This window comes from Ziziphus jujuba, chromosome 1, assembly GCF_031755915.1.
Source record: "Ziziphus jujuba cultivar Dongzao chromosome 1, ASM3175591v1".
NCBI lineage: Eukaryota > Viridiplantae > Streptophyta > Magnoliopsida > Rosales > Rhamnaceae > Ziziphus > Ziziphus jujuba.
The window spans coordinates 47,907,509-47,920,523 of record NC_083379.1 but is presented as its reverse complement, the minus strand read 5'-3'; the positions used below and the strand labels follow the sequence as shown (position 1 = coordinate 47,920,523).

Genomic DNA, 13,015 nt, shown 5'->3' with positions numbered 1-13,015 from the left:
ATACCTGGATTACCTATCAATTCATTTGGATGAACTCTATATCACTTGAAAATATATATAAAAAAAAAAACTTTGAATATTAACCTATTAGTTACCAACTAAGGAAACTAAACTCTATTCTCAACTTCTCATCCTATTTATCTAGCTATTATTCAAGGGATAACATATTAATTAGTAGATAAAGAGATAAAATAGGCCTTCGGACACTATATAAAAGGACTTTCCTTCTCCATCGAAGCTTAAATGGTCACTCTAGAAGAGAAAAATTTAGACATAATAGTGTTACTCATAACTCATCATCTCTTCTAAAGTTTGCTATCCTTGCACCTCCAAAACTATTTTCTTTTATTTTGCTCCCCCAGTGACCATAAATTTGTTTCCTTTTGTGATAACTCATCACTTCGAAGAGCTATATTATATATTCTTTGCTTTCTTTGAATGGTGTTCTTTTTTTAAGTTTGTGATGAGTATTTTCAAGATTTATAAGTTTGGGGAACACTTACTTGGCTCATCAGCATAAAAAATCTAATGATGGAATGCAAAAATGTGGAAGATTCATCAAATATTAGCTCAACTTAAACAAACATGTGAGGTCCAAAAAATTCAAATGCTCGTAGAAACCCATCATATATTTTAATCCCAAAAAACTTATTAAAGTACCTCTGTTTATATGATGAATATATATTTTGTCACGATGTCACTTATATTTATAAGATAATGAGCAAGGAGAATATAATTTATTTTTGAAAAATTAGGTAATTTCAATACTTTTGTACAAGTAAACCGTGTTTTGTCCTATTCACCAAAAAAAAAAAAAATTCATTAAGAAATAAACCTACCTAAAAACAGTTTGAGCTATGTGAATATTAAGTTTGGGAAATATTTATTTGAATTTCTATAAAATTATACTAATTACAATTTAATTTTTAAAATTTTAAAATCATAACGAGCATCACTATAAAATATGAAAGATATCATTCGGATTTTAAGAGGTTTTTTCTGCTTGAAGGATTTTAAAAGGTTATGCATGAGATAGGTAAGAAATATGATGACTTTCTACAACGAAATTAATAACACTTTTAAAATTAAAAAAAATTAAATTATATTCAAATCAGACAAAAACATGAGCAACGGTGCATAAATTAATATTGAACTAGAAAGGCGGTGCGTAAATTTAAGAACATAGGAGGGTGCTCTATCGTTGCACATTCGCAGACAAGTTACAAAGACCACCCAATAACATAGAGTGCCCATATCAATAAACCGAAAAATGGACCGTGGCAAATAAAAGTAAAAAACAAAAGAGAGGGTGGGATTAGAAAACTGGGCATGGCTGGCCCGAGGAAAGAGAGAGAATTTTTTTTTTTTTTTTGATTCAGAGAAAGGAGAGAGAATATGCGTAATGATTTAGTGGCCATGGTGGGGGTATCCGGAAAACTGTGGGACCCACCAAAATGAATCAGGTCCATGCTTTGTGGTTCTTTTATTTTATTTTTGGATGGTTCTTTTGTACCTCTAATTTTAGGCCATCCTCCCAATATTCTCAATACTTGTAGAATTTCTAGGTAAATAAAAGAGCAAATCACCCGGGAAATAAAATAATTTACTCAAACAAAAATAAACGAAAAGAAGAATAAAATAGAAATGTCCACCAATTATGTTTTATTTGTTTATTTGTTAATTTAAAAAATTTAAGAAGAAATGGTTTTTTCTCTTGTTTTCTTTTTTCTCTCCGACTACCCTCCACCACAATTAATCCAAGGTTTGCTCTATATTTCACCTTCTCGCGTAATAGGGACTTTTGCTCTTTATTTAATTTGCATGCGTTCGGTTTCTTTGTTTGTTTATTTATTTATTTTTGTTTGGCACCCTTCTTTTACCTTTTATTTTCTCATCCGCCCAAACAGGCTTCGTAGTTCGTATTAACAAATTTTCCTCTCTTTCGATTTCGTCTTCGTTTTCATTTCTGTATATCGGTTTACATGTCGGTGTAATATATTGATGGAAGTGGTGTTTATGGTGTTGTAAACTAGTTCTGGATCTTTGGCTATCGCAAGAATTCTCGTGGATTTGCTGAGAAACGAACGAGGGTTTCTAGGGTTTCCACTTGTCTGATGGTACTGTGGGTCTGATACCAATGTATCGTATTGTACTATGCTATTGATGGGTGATTATGATAGATTTCAGTTCTCTCACGCGATTGTTCGGTTTGATGCATATATCGAAAAGGTTCGAAATTCTTACACGCACTAATCTGTAGATTACAAGGCATTAGATTTAGGGCAATTTTTATTTTTTAATTTTTTATATATATATCGCTGGAAATTTATTTTGTTCCCAGTTGGGTATTTGCTTTTGTTCTGTTCGCTCGAAGCAATGTGAAGAGCTTATTGAGGGGAGGGGAAATAGGAAAACACTGGTTCCAATTTTTGAATTAATCATCTGGTTTTCATAGAAATTGCTACTCGAACGACGGCTTTCTTATTTTCTGCATGTACTTTCATTTTTTAGGATGCCCGACTGTGCTTTCCGGGAAAATTGAACGTTTGACTGTCTTTTCTTCCTATCGAGGGGACAGAAGGGAATTGCATAGAGTGTGGGTGAGGATGGACAAGGAGATGGTATCTGCTGAGGGGGGTGATGGTTTGATCATTGCAGTTGAGAATAGTCCTGAAGAATCCATATATGTGGAAATGGAAACTGAAGAGAGTGGAATTGACAGTCAAAGGAATGGAATTCAAGGTTTTTCGTCAGCAAAAGGAGATGGAAGTGATGATGTTGTATTTTCTAGAGAAGGATCCCTTATAACCAAAGAGTCTAGAGTGGCAGGTGGTTGTAGTTTCAGTGCCAAGAAACTTAAGTCTAGGGTGGCTGCAACAGATTCTGAGCCTGGGAAAAAGGAGAAATTTGTGCATGAAAAGAAACTCAGTAGACAAGATAGGATTGAATTGGGCCGCTTGTTTCAAGGTGCAGTCAGTTCCCATGATTGGGAGCTTGCAGAGAGTTTGATCTTGTTAGCAGATCCGCAAACTCTTAATGATGCCTTGTGCATCACATTGGATTCCATCTGGTTCTTGAGCACACAACAGGAACTTCTTGGTATAACAGGATTGATTAAGAAGATCATTGCTAATGGTGCATATGACTTCACAAGAGCTGCCCTTCGGACTTCGTTTCTTGCTTCTTGTGTCTCTGCCTGCCAGAGCCGAACAATGAGTCTTGCGGATACAGTCACTGTAATGGCTCAGAGGTAATTCTTAACTTTTTAAGTCCTATGTTGTTTAATAGTTGGTCTTTTTAGCAATTTATGAGTCTATTTGGATTTTATTTTTGTCTCCACTATGGTGTTTTTCCGAAGCTTTTTATGGTTAGTAGGTATGACATACAATACACGCTGCATTTCTACCCACCTAATTTTTTACCTCAGTGTCAACATACGCTAAAAGCAATTTTTAAAGACTAGCAATCCTAAAGTTTGAAAGTGTGGTCTACATACAATTTGGTAAATCTGTTCTCAATCTTGACATGTGTGGTCCGCATCTTTGCATACTCGTCCACTTCTTTCACCATGGCTAGCCTAAATCTCCACTTTTTGGCAATAATTGACTGTATCAACTTCCGTAACCCAAAACAAAACCACATTCAAAGCTGTAGCAACATCTCAAGCATGTAAGTAGCAGGACTGCCTTCTCTGCCACTTACAGACCTTCATGGAACACAGCAGAAAATGACAAGTTATATTATACTCCCTATAAGCTCATTATTTAGAAGTTAAAACTCCCATTTGCCAAAAATCACCAATTCATTATCTGCTATTTGTTGCCTTACAAGGAGGGGAGGGTCTAAAACTAAAGTTTACAAACCCATTTTTCACAAAATAATTTTCAGACAAAACCTCTGAAAATCCAAAATGAATGCTTCAAAAGCTGCACATACGTGATCTAAATATATAGATGAATAAAACTAAATACTATAATGTTACCTTAGAGCTTAAAAAATGAATGGAACTCAAGTACACTTTCCTAAAACCAACTCCTCTTTTACATGCAATGAGGTTTTAAAAAAGAGAATGGTTGAAGAGCTTCATTTTTTATTGTATAGTTGCAAGTCTTTATGGAGATTTGAAGGAATTGGTGTGAGGAGAAGGTAAACATTTTTCGAAGAACTCTATTGACCTCCGTTTTGTTGCACTGGAGAAGGAGAAAACATATCTAAATTCCTTTTCTTTGTTTAGAAAAGTTTGTTGTACAAGAACATGGGCTGGACATATTTTCTAAAAAGAAGTTGCAATTGAAATTTGTCTTTTTTTTTTAAAAAAGAGCAGGCTTAAGGTTTTAAAACTAAAGTTCTGGCTCGATACGTGTTATAATCAAATGCGGGCTTAGCAAAGTGGGGTGTTACATATAAGTTGTTTGTGAAAGATTTGGGCATTGTGTTATGGGGGATTAGGTCATGGTTGTGGTTGCTAAGTTATATTTATGATTGGTGGAAGAAGCTGAGTGTTTATGGGTTTTTCCTCAATCCTGTTAATCTTTATTGACAAGTAAGTTAAAGGTTTTGCAGGAAGTAAAAGAGGGCATGTCTTTTCGAGTGGTGCAATATTGGCTTAATTTTGGACAAATTGGTTGGAAAGAGATAGAAGTCCTTTTGAAGAAAAGAGTCAAGATGCTCAGGTTTATGGGATTATATCAAGTTTCAGGCTTCTTTATTGGCATCTGTCTCTTATTTTTTTGAGTTGGAAAGATGTTACCTATTCCTTTTGGCTTAGTTTTCTCAATTGTAATTGAGGGATTCCTCATACCTTTTCTCTTTTTAGTGTCTTTCATTCGGAAAAGAAGGATGCTCCTGGAAGTTTTGGATTTTGGTTGTGGATGTTGGGATGGTAGATGGATTGCTAGAATTGATTGCAGCTATTTTGGGTTTCTACCTTAAGGGTTTTTCTATAGTTTTATGTCAGACTTGTTTGATTCTGTGGTTGTTGAAGGTAATACCATAGCTTCTTCAACTATGGGTTGGTGCTGCAGGTGATAAAGTGGCTGCTACTATCTGTAGGCAGTGATGGGTACAGCGGAGGAAAAATATGAGGAGTTATGTGGCAGACTTGCAGTCAACTACTTCTTTAGTGCTGATGGAATTATTGGGAGGATGATTAGTATCTTAGACATTTAAGCTTTAGGGCTGACATTGTTTACCATTTTAGGGACCTCACATATGCTGGCTAGAATTTAAGATTTTATGTGCGTGTAGATGTTGTTGTTGTCAAACTTAAGAAAAGTGAAAAAAGATCCTAGTCTTTCTAAGAAGACAAAGAAATGAATATCTTCACTATGCTTCACATTTTTTTCTTTCTTTTAGTTTAACTAAATTTAGTCCATAATGGATATGCCTTTTTTCTTTTTTACATTCCTTTTTCTTTCGGATTAGGTTGCATGAGCGACTCCAGGAATGCAATGGAGATGAGGTCTTGAAGGCAGAAGCTGGTGCTAAGGTTCAGAAGTTTACTGAATGGGCTCTGAAATGTATAGGCTTCCATTCTCGTTGCCAAGGCAATAAGGATCGAATTAGTCACAGCTCTGCTGTTGAGATCCAACTCCAGTTATCTGCATTTAAGACATTTCTAGATCTTGCTGGTAATCAACTTACAGGAAAGGACTTTACCGAGGCCTTTGATGCTGCTTGCTTCCCCCTAACTCTCTTCTCTAGTTCATTTGATCCGGGCTGGGCATCTGGCATATCAGCAACTGCAATCCAAGGTTTGTTGGGTATGCTAGTGGAAGGGGGTGCAGACAATGTCAATCAGTGTTTCCTTGAAGCTTCTCGTTTTGGAAGCACAGAGCTTGTGCGCATTCTCTTACAGGTAAATTTGTGTTGAGGTTGTAAAAATATAGTCATAAAAATTGTAGCTTCCTTGCTACTGCTTCATTTTTCTTTTCTCTTTAAGTACTTTAACTGTTTCATTGATTGTGGCAATTTTATTATTATTTTATTGAAAGTAGGGTGCAACATGAAAAATATAGATGAATTTTGAAAATGTCTCCCAAGGTTTTTTTATATGTATTTGGAAAAATTTGGAAACAAAGATATAAGAAGATAAAGATAATGTTTATCATTTCCAGTAGCAGAATATCTATTTCATATAAGTTTATATCATATCTCATATTTAACTTATGTATGTCACATTTTTTACTACTTTCATTCTCATTCAATTGTTTTGAAATATTATTTCCAAGCACATTATTTAATTCTAGAAATACAAAAGGCAATTTTTTCATTTTATATAACAGTTTTAGTGAAATTGCTTGACAACATGTTACCAAATGAGCCCTAAAATTTCCTATTTTAGATTTAAGAGTTTTTTTTTTTTTTTTTTGGGGGGGGGGGGGGGGGTGTCATATATATGTGTGTGTGTATATATATATATATATGTATATTTTTTAACCAGATGTCTAACTTTAAGAAGTTTATAATTGCTATGGATGAAAAGTGGTACAAAGTAAAATCACATATTACAACTCTCAAATAGTTCCTTTGTTCTTTTTCCTCTTTCCTTTTCTCTGTTTATTGTGTTCTTGAGAGAAGGTTGTGATAACATATGCTTTACTGTTAACATTGTTATGAAATATATTCAAGACTGGTCCCAGTTCCCTTTTTTCCCTTTCATTTTCTTTTGGTTACTCATATCCACATTTATTTATGTTTGACCGTATGTATTATGATCCCCTTGTGAAATTGCCCCAAATTTTTTTCTCCTGAAGAAATTTTGATGATGTACATGTGCTTGTTGGAAAAATCTAACAGAGTATCTTCAGATAAAAAGTATTAGGCTTCTAGAAGAAATTATTAGACTTCTAGAAGAAATTAAGGGATATAAAAATTGTTGCTTCTACAATTTGCTTATGATGGAGTTAATTGGCCTGGCAAGTTTTTTACTTATCCTTTTTTTTTTTTTTTTGGCCCTTTTTCTGCATTGACAGATTGCACAAAGAAACAGTTTGGATGTTGATGTTGATCTGGCATTAGGCTTTGCTTCTCACTACTGCAAGATTGGCACCATGGAGTGTCTTGTGGAAGAGGGTAATGCTATAGCTTTTTTAGGCCCTTTGATGAGAGCTGCTGAAAGGGGTTGTATGCAGGTTGTTGAGTGGTTTGTGAAGAGGGGTTGCCGAGACATGGAACTGTGTCTTGCCCTCACGGCTGCAACTTCAAGCAGCCAAGTCAATGTTGCCTCTTATCTTCTTCCCCATGTTCCACATCACGTCCTTGCAGCCCTAAGCATTGAAATTATAAAGGCTGCTGGTGAAAGAAGTGGTGGGTCTCTTGACGGTGTAGCATTTCTCCTACGTTCTGACTTCTTAGGTGATCCTGCAGCTACTTATGCTGTTGCTGACAGTATTGCTAGGTCTGATGAGGAGGCTGTTGCTCCTGAACTAAAGGCTTTTCTCCAGGAACACTGGTCAGAATCAGCCTTCTCAGATGGACTAAGACAAGGGCAAGAACATTACATGAATGTTATGAGAATCTTCAAGTGGGGTGGATCTCCTATTTGCATAAGAGATCTTCCAGCCCCTCTGAGGGTCACAATTGCTTACCTGCCGTTGTATAGGGAGTGCATTGAGGCAGGTGGCTGTTTATTATCACAAAGGATAAGGGGTCAGCTTGTTGAAGCTGTGAGAGGACTCGGTGGTGGGGTCTTAGAAGAGGTGAGCCAGTGTGGAGAACTCTTGGTTGCCTTGGAGCACCATCTCCCCCCATTTTTGCTTCGAGCATCTAGAGTTGTGTAGCAACTAGCAAAGATTTTTTCTGGTCCACTTTTTGGATTTTTGCTTCTCGTTTTTGGCCATGCTATCAAATGTGTAACAGAATAATGATATTAAAGCCTGGGGTCAGGTTTGTCAATTTTATTCCCATCGAATATCCTTGGCCTATATTTTGGGTTGCTGCCTGCTCTTTTATATGGCATGTAGTATAAATATTCAGGATGTGCTTGTTGATCTCTATGGCGTAAGAAACTGAGCATCCTTGGTCGAGAGAGGTTTGTATATTGACTCGTACTGTATAAAATATGCTTTTTTGTTTCTTTTTCCTTTTTTCTTTGGTTGTCTATGTACTTGTAATTGTGGTCAGTTTCCTTTTTTAGGCTTTCTTCTTTATCTTCCTGGTGTTTGCTGTGTGAGAATGAGTCTGAGCACTTTCATTGGGAAGTTTCAAAGAAGAGAGAGGCATCAAATAGTATTATATCTCAAGTTCCATTCTTTTAGCAAGAGAGGAGGGAGGGAGTAATACTAGTTGGAAAATGAAGCCTTGGAAGAGTACAATACCAGAGCTACGGAAAAAGGAAGTAAATTTAAATAGAAGCGTGGGAAAGGACGGGAGGGAGGGAGGGGGGGGAGGGAGGCAAGGAAGTTTCTTAGGAGAAGGCATCATATAATATTAAATTTCAAGTTCCATTCTTTTACCAAGAGGGGGGGAGTGAGGGAGGTGGGAGTAGTAGTAGGAAAATGAAACCTGGTAGAGTACAATACGAGAGCAATGGCAAAAGGAAATAAATTTAAATAAAAGCAGGGAAAGGATCAAAGCCAAATAAACGACTAGTAATATTGATAGGATCCTAAAACAGCCGAGGCAGAAGGAAGTAAATTTAAATACAAGCATGGGAAAGGATCAAAGGACACGTATAAAATTAAACTTGGGGAGCAGCTGGTTATTGGAAAGCCCACCCCAGTAAAATTGTTCGGCTCCTCTTTCATCCCAAATCGATTGTAATGAGGATATATATGCACCAGTTATGCTCAGGTTCCTTTCGTGGCCTCTCTTCTCTTTCTGTCTTTACGAACACATTCACTGGGCCCAAGCTTGAGTCTTGCTAAACCAGATTTGATAAAGCAAACAAATAGGCAAACAATCTTTCTTCTTCTTCTTCTTTTTTTATTTTTTTTTAATATATAATTTCTTAAATTTTTTAAATTTCTTATTTTTTATTATTATTTTTTAAAAAGAAAGCTTTCGTTTCACATGGGCATTTGACGCGCTAAGTGATGGTAAAATATAATATGGTTCCAATTAACTGATTTTACTCCCAAAATTAAAAGGAAAGGAGGTTATAAAAGTTTTATGGCATGAGTTAAGGCTTTTCTTGTAATATTGGAGCGAAAACATGGCTGATATCCAAATCTCCTTCAAAAATTTCCTGTCACATGTTATCTTCCAGACATTAATTATGCATATAACTTTGTTATACAGTGAATACACGCGACACGTTAAAAATTGAAAGGTAGAGGCCAGGGAAGTGTGAATAAAGAAATAAAAGAACATTGCTGTTTCTTGTATTCATTCAACATTACATTTAGTGAGGGAGTTACAAAAATGATGAAGTGGTGTAGTAGTTACACGTATGTATAAGTCACATCCCTGGCATGAGAAGGCATGAAGGCCAAAATCATGAGCACACCCAGAATGCCAATGGGAACCAGCAGCAACATGAATGGTGGAGGAGGCAATGGTGGAAGTATCAAAGGAAGGATAAGCAAAGACGCTGTGAGACATAAAAGCAAAAGCAACGATTCCAAGCTGAAATAGCTTGCTGGCATTGCCAACAATCTTCTGCTGCTACCTTTCCCTTGTGATAAAGTTCTATGGTAGTCAACCTTTCTCTGATGCTGCTGCTGCTGATGCTGATCATCCATCTTTCTTTTTCTCCTGATTCCATCCATAACGCAGTAGCTTTGATCATGCAATTGCAATTCAATTAAACCGTTGGAAACTCTTACTTGTGCTTCAGCTAGTTCAACTTTCATTTATTTTTCAACCCTTCCTTACAAATCAGATCACAGCCAAAATCCTTAAAATCTACAGAAAGAACACTCCTATCTGATATCAGACTAAAAATCTTCCCCTCCCCAAGTATTCTCAGCCTGTATTACAACCATCTCTTCTGGGGGCATCAACATATTCGAAAGCTGATATAGCAATGTCAGCCAAAGTCAGACGGGAAAAAAAAAAAAAAAAAAAAAAGAAGAAGGAAAAAAAAGTGATAATTAAAAAAAAAAAAAAAAGGATCAGAAGAAGAAAAGATTTTTCAATTAAAAAAGTTAAAAACTTTTCCAACCATCGCTCAAAATTAGATCCATGTTCAATACTGGGTAAAAAGAATTTGCCCCTTCCCAACCAAATCGGTTCCCTTCGATGCACAAACCAGGAAACGTCGTCCCCAGTAATCCAACTGTCACCAGTTTTCGACAAAGCGAAGAGTTACAAAATTCATCCGAAGCATAACCCACCAAACCAAAGCAAAGCAAACATTAAAAGATACTGGAGGACGACGACGACGAGACCAAATTGGGTATGACAAAGGAACAAAAGGTGTAAGGTTTTAAATGAATTCAATTAAAGTGATCCTCCAATAAAATTAATATTGCAGGGGTTAACTGGCCATAAAAAGTCAAAAGCTTTCTTTTAATTTCCTTGCTGTGGGAGACTAGAGTATGAAGCTAAGCTAAGGCAAAGAAGAGAAGAAGAACCAAGTATGGCGTTGTGTTATACCTGTGATGCTGATAGAGATGGCGGTGGTGGTGGTGGTGGTGGTGACTGGGAGATGAAAGTTTGATACTGGAAAATTAAGCAAGAAAGAAACGTTCCCTTCCCCTTGTGCAGCACTTTCGGCTCTGTTGTGGTCAAAATCAAATCGATCCTCTCTGCCTCTCTCCACTGATCAAAACCAAAATTCCATCTTCACTATTTTACTTCACAATAACAAAAGGAGGAGGAAAAATGGGTTTTAACTTTTTAAGGCACCGCACCGAAGCGATCAATGAGAAAAAATAAATAAAAAATAATGGAAAGGGGGAGGTATGAAGGAAGGTGGAAAGGGAATTGTATCTGTTTCTGTTTTTGGAACGGGATGAATTTTGATGGGTTTTGGGTTGTTGCGCTGTATTTGCATTATTATTACTATTTTTTTTTCTTTTCATAATAAATATTACTCATTATTATTATTATTATTTTGTAGAGAGAGAAAGAGAGAAATGGTTGGGTTCAGTGAATTCCAAATTCAAGTGGGGTTTGCTGACAAGCAAGTTGATAGTTTTGGAAAATGAGGGCGTGTGTGTCTCCCAAGGTTCTTCACCCCTGGACTCTCTCTCTCTCTCTCTCTCTCTCTCTCTCTGGGCCTAACCTCTGCATCTACTTTTTAGTCTTTTATTGCTTGTAATTCACATTTAAGGGCCATTCCATTTGCTGATCTATTCTTTCATGTCTCATTGATTGAATAATTCCAGTCAATGTCATATTGCACTGCCAATTGTTTTCTCATGGTGGTTTTCTTTTTCTTTTTTTTCCTTCTTTTTACTCTCTTTAAAACAAAAAAACCAAAAAATAAAAATAAAAAGACAACTCTTGATAAATAATATTATAATTCACCCGCAAAAGGACATATCATGCCTTTTCATTAATTAATTAACTTCGCTATCTTAAATGTTAAAATATTATATAACCCGTTACAATATATATCATTTATAATCAATATAATAAGCGACTGTTCTCTCTTTTACCTTTTTAGTATTTGCTTCAGAGTTAACAACAACTGTTTTCCATTATTCAACTTGAAAAAGACCGTTGTTTTTTATGGGCTATGTGGTGAGTAAAACTAAAGTGATGCACAAAATTGAAACAATCCAACAGATTGCATCACATCGATCAAACAATTTTCCGATTCCAAGCTAGTCGCCATGCAAGTTTTTCTCGTACACCAATTATCATGTAGCATATTAGCAAAGATCAGCCACAAGGGGGTGTTTCTGAAAAGCATAATGGAAGCCCATCAAAGGAGTGAGTATGAGTTAGATGTCAGATACAGCATATGGGCATGTCACATGTGTCATTGGGACCTTCCTTTCAGTTGAATTCAGTGCACCTTCCTCATCTCCTTTTTCCTGTGCTCCTTTCTTCTTCTTCTTCTTCTTATTATTATTTGTTTTTCGGTGAATCTCGTATGCTCCTATGCTTGCAATTGCAATATAAATTTGTGGTCCGGCCTGGTCTTTCTTTCCTCGTACCATATCCCATTTTTTTAGTATTTCATTTTGGTTTCTGAAATTCGCACTTTCCACTTTCCACTCTCCATCCACATTCCCACTCCTATTCGTATGCATCAATATTAAATACAACATATAATAAAGCTCTACTTAGGAAGACCTTTTTATTATTTGGTCCATTACCAAAAATGTGTATATATGTATATATATATATATATATATATTTGGTCAAACAAAATTCACTTACTTGCCATACATGGATGTGTCCATGTCCATGAACATGTGCATGAATCAAAATATTTCTTGCTAATTTTGTTGACGAAATATTAAAGCTCCAAAACACTTGTTAGAAGAGGATACATAGATGTTATGGAGAATTGAAAGACGATCCACGATGATGTTAATTATAAAATAGAAGAGAAAATATAGATTATAATTTATATGTGTAGTTTTACATGTTCCTAGCTAATGCTATAAGATCCCTCTCAAAGCACGTGTAGTGGCCACTGGTTGGATCTTGGTCTTGGGCTATGGTATGGCCACGGGACCATGGGATGGGAAGATCATGTTTCTGTTGGAGATTGGTTTTAAGATTTGATGCTCCTCCACACACACACACACACTCATGCTCATAACCATATGATTAAAATTTGAATCTTAATTTCTTGATACCATGATAAAGAGAAATTATCATCATCCACTGCTCATGTTTTGGAGCTTCACGACTTCGTTAAAATCAATTTCTTCTTGAAGTAGATTTTTCGGCTTTTTGCTTTTTTTGTTTTTTTGTTTTTTTGTTTTTTTTTTTTTTTTATGTTTCTGAATCTCTCGTTCTTTGCATATCCATTAAGAAAAGTTATTATCCTTGGCAATATTAAGTCAGAGTGACCAGATCATATATTCAAACAATCGCTAGAAAACCATTATTATACTGTAGTATATTTAACATTTCGCATATTCGTGCAGGTAAATCATCTCGAGCCGCC

The 13,015-nt window shown here is 35.9% G+C and overlaps 2 protein-coding genes across 3 annotated transcripts; one reads left to right on the top strand and one right to left on the bottom strand.

Moving 5' to 3' along the window:
* The first annotated feature begins 1,527 nt into the window (after positions 1–1,527).
* Positions 1,528–8,077, top strand: LOC107405431 (ankyrin repeat protein SKIP35). The gene is made up of 5 exons (XM_048469188.2): positions 1,528–1,762; positions 2,034–2,229; positions 2,512–3,250; positions 5,425–5,857; positions 6,975–8,077. Exons 3-5 carry the CDS (start codon positions 2,607–2,609, stop codon positions 7,779–7,781), a joined length of 1,884 nt encoding a protein of 627 aa, XP_048325145.2. The 5' UTR covers positions 1,528–1,762; positions 2,034–2,229; positions 2,512–2,606; the 3' UTR covers positions 7,782–8,077.
* Positions 8,078–9,293: 1,216 nt separating this feature from the next.
* LOC107405370 (protein AUXIN-REGULATED GENE INVOLVED IN ORGAN SIZE) lies at positions 9,294–11,071 on the bottom strand. 2 transcript variants are annotated; one of them, XM_048469198.2, is made up of 3 exons: positions 10,540–11,071; positions 10,106–10,219; positions 9,294–9,956 (listed from the first exon to the last, which is right to left on the bottom strand). In XM_048469198.2, exon 3 carries the CDS (start codon positions 9,792–9,794, stop codon positions 9,384–9,386), a length of 411 nt encoding a protein of 136 aa, XP_048325155.1. In that variant the 5' UTR covers positions 9,795–9,956; positions 10,106–10,219; positions 10,540–11,071; the 3' UTR covers positions 9,294–9,383. The 2 variants fall into 2 exon arrangements, with proteins under 2 accessions (XP_048325155.1, XP_015867897.1); XM_016012411.4 differs by lacking the exon at positions 10,106–10,219.
* Between the last annotated feature and the right edge of the window lie 1,944 nt (positions 11,072–13,015).